This window comes from Symphalangus syndactylus, chromosome 1 (genome assembly GCF_028878055.3).
Source record: "Symphalangus syndactylus isolate Jambi chromosome 1, NHGRI_mSymSyn1-v2.1_pri, whole genome shotgun sequence".
NCBI lineage: Eukaryota > Metazoa > Chordata > Mammalia > Primates > Hylobatidae > Symphalangus > Symphalangus syndactylus.
Window position 1 is genome coordinate 71,961,048 of NC_072423.2, and position 19,361 is coordinate 71,980,408.

The 19,361-nt window shown below is 41.4% G+C and overlaps 1 protein-coding gene and 1 non-coding gene across 19 annotated transcripts in view; both read right to left on the reverse strand.

The window, feature by feature from the left end:
• L3MBTL4 (L3MBTL histone methyl-lysine binding protein 4) overlaps positions 1 to 19,361 on the reverse strand; it is a 474,605-nt gene that overhangs the window by 64,363 nt on the left and 390,881 nt on the right. Inside the window, exon 18 of one of the 18 annotated variants that reach the window (XM_055237901.2) lies at positions 15,633 to 17,971. The exons of the other annotated variants lie outside the window; for them this stretch is intronic. Within the exon in view, the coding sequence (XP_055093876.2) occupies positions 17,958 to 17,971 (14 nt within the window). The 3' untranslated portion in view covers positions 15,633 to 17,957. Of the gene's footprint in view, positions 1 to 15,632; positions 17,972 to 19,361 lie in introns of those variants that run through there. 18 annotated transcript variants of the gene reach the window in all.
• LOC129461102 (U5 spliceosomal RNA) lies at positions 4,094 to 4,210 on the reverse strand. The gene has a single exon (XR_008650379.1). It is a non-coding gene; the product is annotated as a U5 spliceosomal RNA (small nuclear RNA).

The following is a 19,361-nucleotide window of genomic DNA, read 5'->3' on the forward strand; positions in this document are numbered from 1 at the left end:
CTCGGCCCTCCCTGACTGGTCCAACGTCCCTGCCATCTGCTCTTGAAGTGCTGCATATGCCTGCCTTTCAGAGGTCTTGCAATTCGAATTTTGCATGATTTGCCATGTTTTGGATTAGTCTGGCTTTCCTACTGTACACATGAGGCAGACATAGCTTCCAATTTTGTCTATGATGATCCTCAGATCTGCCACGTATTAGGCAACCAGAAATATTTGCTGAATGACTGAGTGATAAAAGGGATTGATCTGATATTTGTTCTTTTTTTATGATATGCTTTCTCAACTATTTTCTCCTTCTCTTGGTACCAGGTCTTTCCTGGTAGAGAGAAGAAAGTCACTCCGTTTTCTCATAGCCACCCTGAGGGCAGGCAGCCTGGGAAGTGGTCTGTGGAGGCTTGTGGCCGGCAATGAGAAGATTTTTCTTCTAGTTCAAGGTCAAGAGCCCAGTATAACCTTTGGCCAGAGACTTCATTACTCTGGGCCTTGATTTTCCCTTTGGTAAGTGAAAATCAATTCTTTCTGCTTCTTCTGCCTCATATGGGGCTGTTGTTGGGACAAAACTGAGTTTTAAAGGTGCTGTATAAAGATAATGGTTACACAAACATAATGCATGCTTAAAGTAAAATACTTTGTGGCACTTCTCTACCACCTCTTAAAATTTCACGTACCACTGATGAATTCTCTATAATGTGGGCCTTCTTCTTTGAAGAAGCCTGATTTTCAGAGAAGCTACCTTTTCAGTAAACAGATCATCCATCCATCCATCCTGTAGGCAAATTGTTACTGAGCACACAATTACGCAAGCAACTACAATACAGAATGGTAAGGTCCTGGAGAGGAGAAGTAGAGGCTGCTCAGGCAGAAGAGAAAAGGGTGCCCCATCCAGATCATGAGGTCACAGATGGCTGCAGGGTAAGTGAAGTCTGCACTGGAATCCAAATCTCAATTAGCAGGTGATGACAAAGTGAGGGGCGTGTGTGCATGTGATCAGAGGCCAGAGGTGAGAGGAGCCTGCAGGACTAGAATAACAGAATAGAGGGTCCACATGGCTGGAGCTCAGAATGGGGCAGGGAGCAGAGAAGATGGTGAATAGGGGAAGAGGAAGCTAAAAGAGAATAGAGGACAAAGGGTTTTGTTAAGAAAACTTGACCTTATCCCAAGAATATTGGGGAAACTTTGGCGAGCTTCAAGCAGAAACATTACTTGATTACATCTGACTTTCAAAAATGTCACTTTGGTGTGCAGTGTGAAGAAAGGATTAGTTAGGGCAATGGTGGAAACAGGAAGAGCAGGAGGACTGGCCCTTGTAGGAATCAAGTGAGAAGTCCTGGTGGCTTAGATTCAGGCAGTCACAGTAGGAGTGGACTGAAGTGGGTGGATATAAGGGGATGCCTTTACTGACCTAGAGATCAGGGAGGAAGGGGAGGTTTGCGGTGAGGAAAGATGATGAGGGAGGTGCTTGGAGTCATACAAATGGAGTATTTAGCAAGCAGATGAATTTGTGAGTTAGGAGCTCAGGATAGAGATGAGGGCTGAAGACACAGGTAGATTTCAAAGTATTCTGCACAAACACTGCTAACGGAGGCCATGGAGTAGATGATATCCCTCAGTGGGATTGTGTAGAGAAGACATAAGGTCTGGAGAAAGGAAAGGGTTCCTAGTAATCAAACTTTGAGTTAAGGAGTCCAAGAAGAAGGGGTGGTGATGTGGGAGGGAAGCCAGAAGGACACGGTGTTTGTGAAGCTTGCAGAAGGTGGGGGTGGATGGCCAGCTATGGTCAACACTCAGTGCCACCCAGAGATAAGACCTAAACCCAGAGACTCTTCTCATCACAATACCAAAAATGTGGAACTTGGAGTTTTAGGTCCCAGGAGCCTTTGGGGGATCTAGAACAACGCTTCCTTTATGTTGCATCCTCTAGGAATCTTTGTTGACTTCTCCAGCCAGAAGTGACTACCATCTCCAAATATTTGTTGAGCCAGTACTCTCTGCATTGAGCACTGGGAACTGTAAAAGAAATAAACTATGGTGCTTGAGGGGAGAAAGCACTTACATAAAAATTAATCACGGCTGGGCGTGGTGGCTCACGCCTGTAATCCCAGCACTTTGGGAGGCCGAGGTGGGCGAATCATGAGGTCAGGAGATCGAGACCATCCTGGCTAACACAGTGAAACCTTGTCTCTGTTAAAAATACAAAAAAAAAAATAAAATTGGCCGGGCATGATGGCATGTGCCTGTAGTCCCAGCTACTCAGGAGGCTGAGGCAGGAGAATCGCTTGAATCCGGGAGGTGGAGGTTGCAGTGAGCCAAGATCACACCACTGCACTCCAGCCTGCATGACGGAGCGAGACTGTCTCAAAAAAATAAAAAATAAAAATAAAAATAAAAATTCACAACTCGGTGCAGTCTCTACTGAGTGTCCTCTGGCTGCTGCAGAAGATGAACGCTGGGCTGGATGGTCAGGGAAGGCCCCCGCTACAGGACAGGGCATGTCAGGACACAGAGGAAGGGAAATACTCCAGGTGGGGCTTCACTGTTTGAAGGGTGTGGAAGTGGGGTTGGCATGGTTTATCTGGAGGGCAAAGAACAAACCATGTGTTTAGAGAGGAGGACTCTTCCAGGGGAGCAGCAGGGGCATGGATGGAGCCTTTGGAAGGGGTCAGATGGAGGTGGACCTTGAGAGATGGCTGGAATTTCGAACTACATGCTGCAGATACTGGGACACCAACTACAATGGTCACTTCTTAGGCACCATTTGGCTCTGATCTGTGTAATCTTACCTATGTGATTATGGCTTTAATTTCTCTGAAAGCAATCTGCAGGTAAGGGGCATGTCTTTTTATCCTTCGATTGTTCCACAGGGACTAGCTCAGTATCTCTAACTCAAATATTCTTCATAGGAATGAAACTGCAAAGACACATTAGTGGCCCATGAAGGCCAGGAATGGAGGCACAAAGCTCAGTCTCTGTGCAAAGAGACTCACCGAGTAGTGTACATTGTACCCAATATGTAGCTTTTTATCCCTTATCCCCTTCCTGCTCCCCCTCTGAGCCTCCAAAGTCTATTACACCACTCTGCATGCCTGGCAAACAGGTGATTTTACTAATAGCATGGTTTGCTAAGTCTACAATACCTATGATAAACAAATAGGAGAACATGGGAGCCCCTGACTCAGTTTTAGGAGGATTGGGAAGTTTTCCTGGTGAGGATGATAGCTAAATGGAGACCTGAAGGGTGAAGAGCCAAGTGGCGGGCAGAGGGCAGGGGTGCAGCGCAGAGAAAAGACCCTGTGGAGAGAGAGCCTGTGGGGAAGGGGCATGGAGAGGCAGCCAGGCCAGGGGTACCACAGCCTCCTGACCATCCGCCTCTCAGGACAGAGCTGAGCAGAGGGGGTGGTAAATGGCCCGCCTGAGCTGAGGAATGAAGCCTACCATCTCCCTGGAGTCCGTGGTCACGAAGTGAACACAACACCCGTCACGGGATGCTGGTCCTGCCCATTACAGAAATCTGGCAAAAAGAAAGAAGAAAATGGCCACAAGCATTCAGCATCTCCAGCACAGATTGTTTTCTTCTTGGAAAATGATTTCAAAAGCTGATGTTGAAAGAAACATGCAAAATGGATTTAAATGCAGTTGAAATGAGAGTGGACAGGCTGGGCCTGCTGCTGATTGGAGACACTTCTCGAGCAGTGACAGCGTGAGAGATGCTGGCGCCACAGCCGCCCCAAATCGAGAAGAAAACAGTCTCCTCTTGACACTGACGCTGAGTCACAGAGCAGCAGCTGTGGAATTTTATTTACTTTTTCTAGATTTTACACTGTAATTTTAAATTATAAATACATATTATGTCACAAAACACTACTGTCTATTTGACATACGTTTTCTGAATTGTGCCAGACACTGAATTAAGGGCAGGAACAAAAAAATGAGGATAGCATGGTCTCTGCCCTTGAGGACTGCCCGTTAAATGAGGAGACAGACCCTTGGGTAACAGCCCATAATATCATGCAGAGAGTGCACACCAGTGGGATGAGCGAAGTGCTCTGATCAGAGGAAAGAGCAATTAATTCTTTTTTTTTTTAACTTTTCATTTAGCCCTGCCTAAGCAAGGCCTTAAAAAGTTTGGTTGTGAACTCACAACTGTCCCTCTCCACAGGAATCTTTAGTAAAAGGTGAAAGATTGATTCGTTCTGACAAGAAACCAGAGCATGAGAGCAATTAATTCTGAGAGCTAGATTTGGGGAAGGTTGTGCAGAGAAAAGCGGAAAGCAGTCGTTTTCAGACCAGAGCCATGATTGTCTTGGAGTTGACCGGAGAGCTTAAAAAATAATGTCCTGTCCAGACCCTATCCCAGCCCCAGTGAAGCAGAACCTCTAGGGCAGGAAAAGCTGGAAACAGAACTTTTTCAGATGTTCCAGGGGTTTTTTTATGCACAGTAAGGTATAAGAGCTGCTATTTTAAGAAATGCTTCGGATTTCGGTAGAGAGGAAGAGGAGGCTCACGGTAGAGGTGATACCATGAAGATGGAGATGTGCAAGTGACTGATCGGGCGGAGTCCTTAGTGCAGCAGGAGAGGAGGCTGGAAAGTTGAACCGAGGCTGCCCACCCAAAGGACAGTGACTCCCAACCATACCTGTTTATCCAAATAGCCCCTAAAAATGAAAAATATACCTACATTCGGCTGCGTTTCCAGAACTGGTCTCTTAGGTGGGGCTTGAGCATGTGCCCGTAAGCAAAGGCTGCATGGGTGATTCTGATGAGCCCCCACTGCACAGTCTAGAACCATGGGAGGTTCTGAAGTAAAGGATGACACCAAACCCCTTCTCCTACCCACAGAAAGCCTGGTAGATTCTAGAATGGCCATTACCACTGACCATGTACTAAAGACTTTAGTGGCATCAGCTACATCCAGAAGTGAAAGACGTTCTGTGTGTTGTGGGCATGCAGTGTGATTCTTTAAATGTTCTAAAACAGGGAAAGCCCTGCCATTTCCGCTCTACTCTGAATTCTGAGGGCCAGTTGGAATTTGTTCTTCTTGTAAACAAATGACTTCTGAATATCTAAACAGTAGCATGAATTATTAGACAACTGGATAATTTTTAGGAACTGTCAAACCAATGACATGTCTGTGCTCTGAAAGAGTTAACGTCTGGAAGCAATCAGAACAGATTCTGATTAGCACAGGAAGAGACAGCAGCAAGGATTCCAGCAAAGATGCCTGAGGCTACGCAAGTTAATTAATGACTTAACATTATCTCAGGGACCCCAAACTAACTGAAATCAACTTGTTGGCATCCTGAAAGTGAGGTGAAAGTGGTTGATAGAAATGTCATGATATTATCTCTTAGGATTAATCATCAACATCATAAAGATAGGCTTATAGTGCATTAGTCTTTCCCCAAGGAAACAAAGGGAGATGCATGGATATTACCTATAGCTTTTAATCAGAATTATATTCATTGCAAATGTCTTCAAACGCATTTCTGCTGCTTCATGAACACAGATTTGATACCTTTAAAGTATACCTCCCTAAGTATACTAGGTTGATGAGGTGAGAGCTTATTATGTGATACTATGTAGAATCAATATCCGGATGAATAAAGATGACCCAGAGCTAGTAAGTTACTCTAAGCAGGAAGGCAACAGTGCAAATAATTCCCTAGGTTGTGGTAAAAGAAGATTTTTTTGTGTAAGGACTGTCCCGTTGGTTCTCAATAGTTCATTACAGTTTAATGGAGGCAAATGATAAATTATATATTAGACTGTAGTTTAGAAACCCCCTCATGTTGACCCAGCTGAAGTTGTAATTTTAGTCACATTCAAGAAATGTATTCTTTTTTCCTCGTTCGTCTTCAGGTGCATTAATTAGTTCAAGAAGCATTGTGTAAATGAAATTCAATCAAATGATAAAATAGCTACTATCTACAGAGCATCTACTAGGTGCCAGGTTTCATATATGTCATTTAAATTAGTCTACTTAATCCTCCCTACAGTTTTGTAAAGTGAGGTATTATCTCCACTTTTGTAGAGAATGAAATTACAATTCAGAGAAGTCAGGTTAATTCACCCAAGATGAAAAGCTAATTAGTAGCAGAGCTAAGTCCAAAGATGGATCTTATATTGGCTCCTCACACTTTTAAAGATCAACTCATGTCTTCCAGACAAAGTTAGCCACTCCCTTTTCTTTGCAAATTTGGATCATGTACGTTTCTATTACAGTACTTGTGATGTGATAATTATTCGTGTTTTTTTCTTTAAAAGTTTGTGTCCTTGAAAACAGGTGGCACGTCCTCTTGTCCATCTCTGTGTTCCCAGGGTGCTTTATTCAGAAGTGTCTTGAATACCTACTGTGTGCCAGACCCTAAACTGGGCACTGAAGATATAGGGAGGAACAAGACACACATGGTCCCTGCCCTCATGGAGCTCACATTCTACAGGAGAGATAGTTAAATAATTAAAATAGAGTATAATAAGTGCTATGATGGGAGAAGTATAGGGATTATAGGATTTATGAGATTAACCAGCAAAGCTCCCTTTCCTATTGTGGGAGGAAAGGAGGGAGGGGGAGCTAGGAATGATTCAGACTAAAGAGGGAAGAGACGTCCAGGCTGAGGTGAGAGGGCTGGCTCCGATATAGTCAGGTATTGGGTGGAGGTGAGAAGAAAGGGGAAAGCAGGTTCTGGAAAGAGGAAACAGTATGTGCAAAGGCAAGAGGTGAGAGGGCAGGCAGAGGAGACAGATGGGGATGGAGAAGTGAGCAAGGACCAGGTCATGAAGGTCCCAGAAAGCTGGTTATTCTGAGGCTGCTGGAGAGGCTGCTGAAGGGATTTCAGCATTCAGCACCATGATTAGGTTTGAAATATCACTTTAACTGCAACGAGGAGAATAAGATGTAGGGAAGTAAGCAGAGAGTCAGGAAGACCAGATAAGGAGACACCATCCTGTAGTCACAATGAGAGAGACTCTTGGGGCCTGCACTAGTTGCAAAAGCAGAGAGGGAGAGAAGACTTCGGAGGCAAAATCAATAGATTTGGTTTCTAATTGGATATAGGTGATTTGTGAAGGAGAGGAGTCAAGCACGCTCCTAGGTTACTGGCTTGAGCAATTGGTTAGATGGTGGAACCATTTTCTGATCTAGGCTTGGAAGATAGGATAATAAATTTGGTTTGGACTAGTTTCATATGTCTGGGGTGGATGTGCTTACTAAGCAGAGGAAGGTCAAGGTGGGGATAGGAGCTGGAGACAGAACTTTGGAAGCCATTAGCCATAAGACTGAGTGAAATTACTCAGAGACTGGGAGAGAAGAGAGCTCCACGAAATAATATTTTAAGTCGGATAGAGAAAGAGGAGGCAGCAAACGAATCTGAGAAAGAAGGAGAGGCCAGTTGGGAGAAAATTGAGTCTAGGATGATGTCTGGGAAGCCAAAGTAGATTTCAAGAAGGTGAGAATGGTCTCACACGGCCCAACGCTTTTCCATGGTCAAGTAAGTGAAGCCCTGGACACAGTCCTCGGGTTTTGCAATGAGGTGCTCAGTGGGCACCTTGACAGCAGGGCCAGGCCGTGAGGATAGAGGAGCTAGCCTGCTGCAGGCTGAGGGCGGGGAGGAGCTCTGCAGAGGCAAAGGCACATCTTGAACCCAAGTCTCCTCATTGAAATGCAGAGCATGGTGAAACTTTTTTCCCTTTTTCAGTGTATTTCCATGTAGCTGTGGGAGACACTGCCAATAAATGTATCTGAAGGGTAGCATAAAGCTTGGTGAAGAAATTCAGAAAAGGACAATGGAAAAATAGACTGAAGGTGACAAAGAGCTAAGACCATGAGTCACTCATTTTCAGACACAATCTGTTGGAAGCACTGCGGCGTGCCATCCTGTTCCCCTTTGTAACCTGCAACAGGAGCTGCTCTCCAGTGGGGCAACTGCCTTTTGTGGCCCTCCCTGCATGGAAGTGACTAAATAGCAGCATTCAGACTATTTGTGAGGAGTGCACAAAAGGGAAGACACTGATCCTTAGGGTTTCTGTGAAATCTTTTTCAATGTAGACAAACGGAGGTAAGTTGAGAATCGAAGCCATTGCATGGTGCACCTCTGGTCCCAGTTCTCCTGGTGTGGCGGTGGGGGCGGTTTCTCAGCCTCCCTGCCAGCTCTTCCTGCCTCCCCTGCCTATCTCCTCTCCAAAGCACTTTCTCTTCAGGCATTACACACTCTCTCTAGTCCTTCCCTTCTACCTCCTCCTCCTGCCACAAAGATGTGCTGAGCGCTGCTGGGACCCCCAGTGTGGTGGTGGTGGTGATGCTGCTGATAGTCATTTACTACCAGGCATCTTCTGCCACGCTCTCTATTAATCCCAAATGTTGGTCTATGTCTCAGATGTAACTTCTGTACCCTGGGCCAATTTCTAATAAACATTTTCTCTGTGATTTTTGGTAGGAAATCTAAAATTCAGCCTTTCTCAAATTGGCCTCATGATCTTCACCATACAATCTATTTCTCTACAAGTATTTCTTATTTGTGGTTAATAGCATCACCATATTCACCATATGCCCAGCTGCTATTACAAGGCCATGTGTAACCACTTCATTTCCTTACCTCCAAATGGCAGCTCAATCCCTTTAGTTCCTTCTCTGCAATATTCATGGAGCTGTGCTTCTGTGTCTATGACCACCGTTCTGCTCAAACCTTCACTTCCTCTTGCCTAGACCTCAGGGAAGCCTCTGACCACGTGCCTTATCTCTGATTTTGCTCCCACTGACTACAGCCTCCACAATGCTTTTGAAGTCATTTTTTCAACAACACAAATCTGATCATGTACCTCTGGGACAAGTTTATAGACATCCAATGATTTCTTACTGCCAACAGATTATAGTTGATGCTGTAATTTAGCACTGCTCAAAAGGTCTTTAAAAATCAGTCATTACAGTAGCTCCATCATCCACCTGTGTGCCAAGCATAGTGTTACCTACTTGCTTTATAAGGATTATCATATTGAATCCCAACAACATCTCTGTAAGGTGTGTATTTTAATTTGTTGTTGATTTGTGAAAATTAAGGCACAAAGCCTACATGATTTGGCTTAGGGTCACCCAGCCACAAGTAAGGCAGGAGTGAAATCCAAAGTTTATGCATTTCAAAATGTTTTCTCTTTTTTACTTTTATATATCAAGAAGTATCACTGAGCACATATTTGTGCCTTCTGTACAAAGGGAGAAGTGCTGCTGTTAGTCCTCAGGCAGTGGTTAAGATTCCTGCCTCGGAGTTATACTGCTTGGGTTTGACTCTTCCCACCCTCACTTTCTAGCCTCCTGACCTTGCATAAATTTCTTAATCCCATTAGGCCTCTGGTTACTCACTGGTAAAACAAGGGCCTGTGGGATGCTGCGAGGATAAGTGAGATTACAGATGCAAAGCCCTAAGGAAGGCGTGCCTGGTGGGAGGGCAGAGCTCAATACAGTGAGGTGGCTCCCTGGGCGCTGTTTCCTGCTCCTTTCCAGTAAAGGTGTGGCTATACTAAGAGTTTAAAAGAAATCATTTATGTGGCTAGACATACTGACTTCTGTAGCAGAGAATAGACAGGGAGCAGTGGCTCTCATTAGCTTTGGAGATGATAATAAAACTGGAAAAGATCAGAAAAGTGGAAAATGATCTTTGCATCTGAGTGCACTGATTCATGACGTGGAAAGATAAAAGAAAGTCCTATTTTTTTTTAATAGTCCTTAAAACTCAAATGGAAAAGTAAAAAATCTGCAGAAAGTAAGCCAGCTTTTCTTTCCTTTTGATAGAATGAAGAACATTCCAGTGGAAAGTGTAGAAATACATGGCTAATTTCCTGTGGACTAATTTCGCTTTCTATGAAATGAGAAAGTAAGTAAATCAGGATCAAATAATTCAACATGCTACAAGCATTTATTAAATATCCCTTTTTGATAAACACCATGCCAGACATTGTGGGAAATATGTAAAAAGAAGGAGAGAGTTTAATAGTTTACAACTATTAAGTTGCCTGGAAGAGGTATTTAAAGTAATTGTAACTGAAAACCGTATTCATATACCGTGATAATAAACTGTGTGCCTGTGTGGGGCAGTACCTTTCACACCTCACCTGTCTTCAGCCACGCAGGAAGAGTACAAGTATCCTGTATGTTCCAAGTGGGATCTGAAGTTTAAAACTTAGGTAATTTGCCCAAGATCATGCAGTGTTTCAGTAGTAGATTTATTATTTGAACCCAATGCACTTCAATTGCAACAAAATGCCTGTGCGAATACACAGCTATTACACTTTTTACAAGTCTGTTAGTCTCCTTTCAAAAATCTACCTGTGTGACTTATTTGATCACTTTTCCCACACTGGAAGAAGTCCCACCAAGATTAAAAATAAAGGTACCTGGCTAATTTTTGTATTTTTAGTAGACACCGGGTTTCACCATGTTGGCCAGGCTGGTCTTGAACTCCTGACCTCACGTGATCTGCCCACCTCAGCCTCCCAAAGTGCTGGGATTACAGGCATGAGCCACCACGCCCGGCCTTATTACTTCTTTGACAGCATTCTTTTGCAATGTTCACAATTACCCTCACTTACGCATTTTGAAGTTTGGATGGTCATCGATTGGAATTTCTTCAAATGAGAGCATATCCATGCATGTTTTATATGGAGTTGATAATCACAACACAGGTGGTAGTTTCCCGGTTTTCCCTGTCTTACTGTCATCTCAAAAACAGTGACTAAGGAGCCCATCTTTTGCAGCTATCTTTGTACTACAATACAAATACAGCATTTATACTTACATAAATAGCTTTTCAGGGCAGAAAATACAGCAAGATGAATCTGTCATTTTTATTTCCTAATACATTCCAGGATATTGTTTTGCTAAATCATAGTCACTAAAGCCCACAAAACATGCAAACTGCCTACTTTCCCCCCCTCAAGGTACACTATCTGAAAGAAACTATTACATAAATAGTGCCTCTGCTAATTAATTACTGCTGGTCATACTCATTTTTCTAAACTAAGAAATGAAACCAAATAGTGTAATTTACATTTTTTTCTCCAACTCTAGTTAAAAGTAAAAAGACAGGGATAAATTCAGCTGCAGAATGCTGCTTACAATGCTTCCTTTTTTTTTCTAATTACTCAAATCAATGGGTATTAAAAAAGACCCTCATATTCAGTTTGGTTTTTGGTTTCACACAACAGGGTGGTTAATTAAAACCACTGCACATTCTGGTATACAGTTTATGACTGTGAAAAGGTGACATACTTGAAAATAAAGTTGACTACGCCTCCTGCATTTAGCTAAATAATCACAGAGGGTTTTTAAAAATAATTTATAGCTTTCTCTTCCAAGAGGCTTCTTTTCTTTTCCCTGTTTACTCATGACTTCCCATCAGCACCTCCTCTCAGCACCTCAGGGAGATCATACTGATAGGATCTCTCCAAATTCCTCAGTAAAGTTACAATTTTGCAGAGAGCATGAGAAAACAAGGGTCCTTGTTCTGGTAAAAACAAAACAAGACATCATCCTGGAAAAATGATATTCCAGAACTGGAACACATAGCTAAGCATCCACTGGATAGCTGTGGCACTGACCGCCCAGGTAAATATCACAAAAAGATCTACTTTAAAGACACTCTCTTTTCGGTTAAGAAGAGTCACCTCTGCCTCTCCTTTGAGAGGTCTCTAAATTCAGACAGGGCATCCACTGGCCCCAAACCCCACAGACCTCACAGCATCGAAAGAAAACCAAGCTTCATCTCATCATTTCAAAACAAATCATAAACTTCAAACATGCCTACGCCTTTTCATGCAATCAGTGTCTGATTAATGCATTTGCGTGTGGATATATTTCAGTTTTTCTCCATTTCTAAAAATATTCACTCTGTTTAACTCTTCCAGACCTTTCCTATGTGTAGTTTTGTATTGCTGATTAGTTTCAGGATTACTGCTCTATATTCTAAAACAGTGGTTCCCAATCTTTTTGGCACCAGGGACCAGATTCGTGGAAGACATTTTTTTCACAGACAGAGGCTTGGGCAAGGGGTGGTTTTGGGATAAACTGTTGCACCTCAGGTCATCAGGCATTAGTTAGAGTCCCATATGGAATGTGCAACCTAGATCCCTCGCATGTGCAGTTCACAATAGGGTTTGCGCTCCTATGAGAATCTAATGCCATTGCTGATCTGACAGGAAGTGGAGCTCAGGCAGTAATGCTCACCAGCCTGCTGCTCACTTCCTGCTGCGCAGCCTGGTTCCTAAAAGGCCTTGGGCCAGTACCCATCCATGGCCCGTAGGTTGGGGACCCCTGTTCTAAAATGTTAGTGAATATTTTGCTTCTATCTATCTGATGGCTGTTAGGGTAAAAAATGTTGGTCATACATTATCACTTAAACTACGTCAGCTGCAGATGAACAAGAACTCAGTAAATTGGCAGATTCATTATGATATGACTGACTTCTCTCATGTGTCTTTTCCTCCCATTGACTCTACAATGAACATTCTTTTAGCCTTAGAAATATAAAAATAGGACATTATAACAAAGTATGGTTAGAACAAAAGACAAATTCTGGTGTCCTAGAAGAAAGGAAAAGGCTTGGTATATAGAATTTGAAGAAAATTTAGGTGGGTGCCCCTTTGACAATAAGCTATGGGAGACAGTCTGATGAACTTACGGTGAGCTAAAGACAGCAGCTGATTAAAAACCTATGACTGTGGGTTTTAATCCCAGCCACTCCCTCAATCTGCCAAAGAGCTAAGGAAGAAGTCATGAACACCTATCCAATTTCAACATCTAAAATGTCACGTGAGGATCAGAATAACCACAGTGAGTAACACTATCAACACCATGGGCTGTTTAGTGAGGACTCATAATAGTGACTGAGAGTATGATTACAAACATAAGGGGTTGAATATTGAATATTAATTAACATTTACTTTAATATTGAATGTTTAATAACAGTCACATTCATAAGTTGAAATTATCTAAGTAGAGAGGTTAAATGGCTTGCCAAAGGTCACATAACGAATTGGTTTCTAAGCTAAGATCAAATCTATAATTTATTGCCTTAATTTACCTCATGTTATGTTAAATTTGACAACAATAAAACCTAGATTATTAATATTCTTGCAACCAGGAATGTTAATTAACTTGCATGTCCACTCACCAGTAAAACAGTTGGTGTATTGTTTGTTTGTTTTTTACTTTAAGTTCTGGGATACATGTGCAGAACGTGCAGGTTTGTTACATAGGTATACATGTGCCATGGTGGTTTGCTGCACCTATCAACTCATCATCCAGGTTTTAAGCCCCACATGCATTAGGTATTTGTCCTAATGCTCTCCCTCCCTTGACCCCACTCCCGCAACAGGTGCCACTGTATGATGTTCCCCTCCCTGTGTCCATGTGTTCTGACTGTTCAACACCCACTTATGAGTGAGAACATGCGGTGTTTGGTTTTCTGTTCCTATGTTAGTTTGCTAAGAATAATGGCTTCCAGCTTCATCCATGGTCCCTGCAAAGGACATGAACTCATTCGTTTTTATAGCTGCATAGTATTCCATGGTCTATATGTGCCACATTTTCTTTATTGTCTACCATTGAAGGACATTTGGGTTGGTTCTAAGTCTTTGCTATTGTAAATAGTGCTGCAATAAACATACGTGTGCATGTGTCTTTATAGTAGAATGATTTATAATTCTTTGGGTGTATACCCAGTAATGGGATTGCTGGGTCAAATGGTATTTCTGGGTCTTGATCTTTGAGGAATTGCCACACTGTCTTCCACAATGGTTGAACTAATTCACACTCCCACCAACAGTGTAAAAACATTCCAATTTCTCCACAGCCTCTCCAGCATCTGTTGTTTCCTGACTTTTTAATGATCACCATTCTAACTGGCGTGAGATGGTATCTCACTGTGGTTTTGATTTCCATTTCTCTAATGACCAGTGGTGATGAGCTTTTTTCATATGTTTGTTGTCCTCAGAAATGTCTTCTTTTGAGAAGTGTCTGTTCATATCCTTTGCCCACTTTTTGATGGGGTTGTTTGCTTTTTTCTCATAAATTTGTTTAAGTTCCTTGTAAATTCTGGATATTAGACCTTTGTTAGATGGGTAGTTTGCAAAAATTTTCTCCCATTCTGTAGGTTGCCTATTCACTCTGATGATAATTTCTTTCATTGTGCAGAAGGTCTTTTGTTTGACTAGATCCCATTTGTCAATTTTGGCTTTTGTTGCAATTGCTGTTGCTGTTGATGTTTTAGTCATGAAGTCTTTGCCCATGTATATGTCCTGAATGGTATTGCCTAGGTTTTCTTCTAGGGTTTTTATGATTTTAGGTTTTACATTTAAGTCTTAATTCATCCATCTTGAGTTAATTTTTGTATAAGTTGTAAGGAAGGGGTCCAGTTTCTGTTTTATGCATATGGTTAGCCAGTTTCCCAGCACCATTTATCAAATAGGGAACCCTTTCCCATTGCTTGTTTTGTCAGGTTTGTTGAAGATCAAATGGTCGTAGAAGTGTGGTGTTATTTCTGAGGTCTCTGTTCTGTTCCATCAGTCCTTACATCTGTTTTGGTAACAGTACCATGCTGTTTCAGTTACTGTAGCCTTGTATAGTTTGAAGTCAGGTAGCGTGATGCCTCCAGCTTTGTTCTTTTTGCTTAGGATTGTCTTGGCTATATGGGGCTCTTTTCTGATTCCATGTGAAACTTAAAGTAGTTTTGTCTAATTCTGTGAAGAAAGTCAATGGTAGCTTAATGGGAATAACATTGAATCCATAAATTATTTTGGGGAGTATGGCCATTTTCATGATATTGATTCTTCCTATCCATGAGCATGGAATGTTTTTCCATTTGTTTGTGTCCTCTCTTATTTCCTTGAGCAGTGGTTTGTAGTTCTTCTTGAAGAGGTCCTTCACATCCCTTGTAAGTTGTATTCCTAAGTATTTTATTCTCTTTGTAGCAATTGTGAATGGGAGTTCACAGCTAGTGTTTATACTAACGAGTCTTAAGAGCATTGTGATACTGGAGTCACCACTGAATTAAGTTATAGAAGAAAGAAAAGAATTAATTTGGTTCCCCACAAGATTACCAGTTTTCAGATAATGAGACTATAGTAAAATAGACTCAATATTAAAATAATACTCCACACCTTTTAAACTGGATAATTTTAAACTGCTGTGACTTATTTTGCTTTCTCTGAATGTTAAACAGAATTTGTAAAGAAACCTAAAAAGTGAAAGTTTAAATCACTGAAACCACGACTACTTCTCACCCACTGTTCTTTAGTACTAAATAAATATGAGGATTGAATTACTGTAATTTCTATCAGCAAATAAAAGAACAACCAACAAAACTAAAATAAAAGCAAAAGTAGAATTAAGTGAAGGCAGTACAGGGTTCTTGTTGGCTACACAGGAGACATAGTCAACTGCAATCACAGGGGACCCTGACCTTGTCTGCCAGGGAGGATGCTTAAATACACTGTTATAAAGTAATTAAGATATTTGAGTTTCAGGGGAAAATTAGAATAAAGAACTTTCAATAGGTAAAATGACAATTATTTGTAGGTGACATGTTTATTTACCTAGAAACCCAAAATAATTACATGAAAAAATTACAGATAAGAAGATTACAGTGGCAGGATTAAATGTAATACACAGAAATATACAACCTTTCCATACAAACAATCTTAGATGGAGGACATCAAGGAAGAAATACTTCCATTCACTGTGGCAACAAAAATGATAAAGTGCTTAGGAATAAACTTCGTAAGAAGGGTGCAAGTTCTACATAAAGGAAAACTTAGAATGCAATTACAGGACATGAAATATTTGAGTATGGGAACAGCTTACTATGTTCAAGTTCATAACGGGTAAAATTAAAAGTTAAATAATAAATGTATTGCAATCTCAAAATTAACCAACTAGAATGGAAAAAAGTTGTAACAGAAAAACTGATTTAAAGTTCATTTGGAAAAATGAACAAGTAAGGGTAGCTGAGGAAATGCTGAAAAGGATTAGAATAGGATAGATTCACTTACAGAATCTATCCTGTAGATTCTCACAAGCATGAGTGATGAGTACAGAAGACATTTTTTATTTTCCAGTCAAGCTGACACCTATAGAAGACACTTTTAAGCCTCCTTTACATAGCAACATTGAAAACCACCCAGGTGGCCATGGGCAGGGACTGGTCACTTATAGTGTGCAGCTCCATGTGTTAAGAACTGCTGGTCAGATTTTATTGCTAAAGGACACGAGGAAACTGTTTAACAATGTATGTGGTATGCCATCACTTGTGTAAATACACATACACACATATACTTAAATAAACAGAACATATTTTTAGAAAGACACACAAGAGAAGTGTACAGTGATTATTCCAAGGGAGGAAACTGAAGGCTGAGGATCAGGTTCAGGGAGAGAACTTATATTTACTGTATACCCTTTTATACCTTTTGAATTTTGCACCAAGTGCACAAATCAATAATATGCTTTTAAGCCTTCTCAAAATTCTGGGTGATAGAACAAATAGCTAGCAAAAATCCATGTCTGGGAGAATTAGACTGTGAAATGAATGAAAGCAGGAACACAAACATATATACATCTTCTGACTTTATCATCAGGTATTAACTTGCATTGCTTTACTAAACAAGTGAAGTATCAGGTTTATTTTAATGAAGAGACTCTTTTTTTTTTTTTTTTTTTTTTTTTTTTTTTGGAGACGGAGTCTCACTCTGTTGCCCAGGCTGGCGGTGTACAGTTGCAGGATCTCAGCTCACTGCCTCCACCTCCCAGGTTCAAGCGATTCTCTCGCCTCAGCTTCCTGAGTAGCTGGGATTACAGGCGCCCGCCACCATGCCTGGCTAATTTTTGTCAAATAAAAAAATTTGTTTCAATTTCTTCTTTGTATTTAGTTTAATGCTATCTCCATTTCTCTCTACTCCCTATTTCATTAATTTTCTGAGATTTTTCTGGCTTGAAGTTTCATTGCATTAAAAACTTCTTACGATAATGAAGTAAAACATTTTAAAACAGGCACACGAACATGAAACATACTGAAACTGCACTGTAGGATATAAACAACCAGGCAGCCAAATTACACCCAGAGTTTTCTCCCTTTATAAATACAATAAGTTTATTGTTATGAAATACTCAATGCACGAACAAACTAATTCTACAATTTCATCTTTCCCTTTACCAAGCTGGTCCATATTTCCATTTTATAGTTGCTCTCTGGCTAGACTGCTCCATAAAATATTTAATACATCCAATTATTAATTATAGGGAGCTGGGGTTTGTGATCATTGAGAAAAACCACATGTGATCCAAATTCTAAACCCAGCTCTTGTCCTGATTTATGCTCCTCTTCCTCCTCCCTCATGGGAGTAGAATGATCATTGAGCATTATTTTAGTTTCTGTTTCAAAGGGGATTTTGTGAGCTGATATATCTTCTGCTAATAAGCACAGCAGAATGGTGAACAGCATTCTTGTGTTCCTGGGCATTGGGTTATAGGTTTTCTGGGTGCAGAGAAGATAAATGCCTTCCTTCACCTTATTGTAGATAGCGAAAGAACATACATGAGGTGCTACTTCTCCGTGGCCATCTAACTTCTGAACATTTATAAGTTGCTAGGTGGGACCATTCTTTGCCTCTTGAGAATTCAGGGACCATCAGCATCTCATTTTTTTAAGTATTTACTTAGTTCATACATCTGTCTGTCAGGGATTTAGGCTCAAGTGGGCTGGTCAGTTCTGATTTCAGCAGGGCTCATTCACATGTTTGTTGGACAGTTGTTGGCTGAGCAGAGAGGACATGGCCTTGGCCGGGATGACCGGGGCAGCTGACTCAGCTTCACAGGTCTCATCCTCCACCAGGTCAGCCCCAGCACGGCTTCATGGGGAATGGCAGAGGAGCACGAGATGAAGGGCAAATGGAAAGTGCTGTCTCACACCTCTGTGTGCCTATCTGCAGACATCTGGTGACCAAAAGCAAATCAGATTCATGGTTTTTTTTTTTTAATTTCATAGATTTAGCAGGCACAAGTACAGTTTTGTTACACAGATATATTGCATAGTGATGAAGCTTGGGCTTTTAGAGTAATGGTCACCTGCATTGTGTGGTTTGTACCCATTAAAAGGAATTTCTCCGCCCCCTCCACCTTTTTCTCTCTTTTTTTTTTGAGATGGAGTCTTGCTCTGTTGCCCAGGCTGGAGTGCAGTGGTGCAATCTCAGCTCATTGTAATCTCTGCCTCCTGGGTTCAAGCAATAGCAATTCTCCTGCCTCAGCTTCCGCAGTTGGTGGGACTATAGGCACCCACCACCACGCCTGGCTAATATTTTGTATTTTTGGTAGAGACGGGGTTTCACTGTGTTGGCCAGGATGGTCTTGATCTCCTGATCTCGTGATCTGCCTGCCTCGGCCTCCCAAAGTGCTGGGATTACAGGCACGAGACACCGCACCTGGCCTTAAATTTAAGAAAAAAAGGAACTAACAACAAGTTACGTGCAAAACAGCTTTGTGATGTGCTGTTTTACATCACTGAATGGAATCTGTGTTTTCATGAAATATGTTCCACACACACACACACAATCTGCATCAAAATAATACAGGTCGGGGGGGGCAGAACTGACCACGGGTTGTGATTGTGGGGGCTGGTAATCAGCACATGCAGTCCTTTGTACTGTACTGTTGACTTGTTTTTTATACTGTTTTTTTTTTTTATTGTGGTAAAATACACACAATATTTACTATCTTAACCATTTTAAGTGTATAGTTCAGTGGTATTAAATGCATCCATAATGTTATGCAACCATCACTGCCATCTATCTCTAGAACTCTTCAACATGTTAAACTCAAACTCTGATCCAGTAAACAACTCTCCATTCTCCCCTCCTCCCAGCCCTGGCAAGCCCCACTCTACTTTCTGTCTCTATGATTTTGACTATTATAAGTACCTCATATGAGTGGAATCATAGAGTATTTGTCTTTTCGTTACTGGCTTATTTCATCTCACAGTTCATCCATTTTGTAGCATATGTGCAAATTGTCTTCCTTTGTTAGGCTGAATAATATTCCGTTGTATGTATATGCCTCATTTTGACTTAATTTGTGGCCTAACCTATGTTTTGTCCTGGAGAATGTTTCTTGTGCACTTAAGAAGACTGTATGCTGCTGTTGGGTAGTGTCCTGTATGTATCTGTTAGATAGCTGCTTCATTGTGTTAAGTCCTCTGTTTCCTTATGTATGTGTGATTGTTCCATCCATTATTATCATATAACTGTCTACTTCTCCCTTCCGTTCTTTCAGTTTTTGTTTTATATATTTTGATGGTCTGTTATTAGGTGCACAAATGTTTATAATTGTT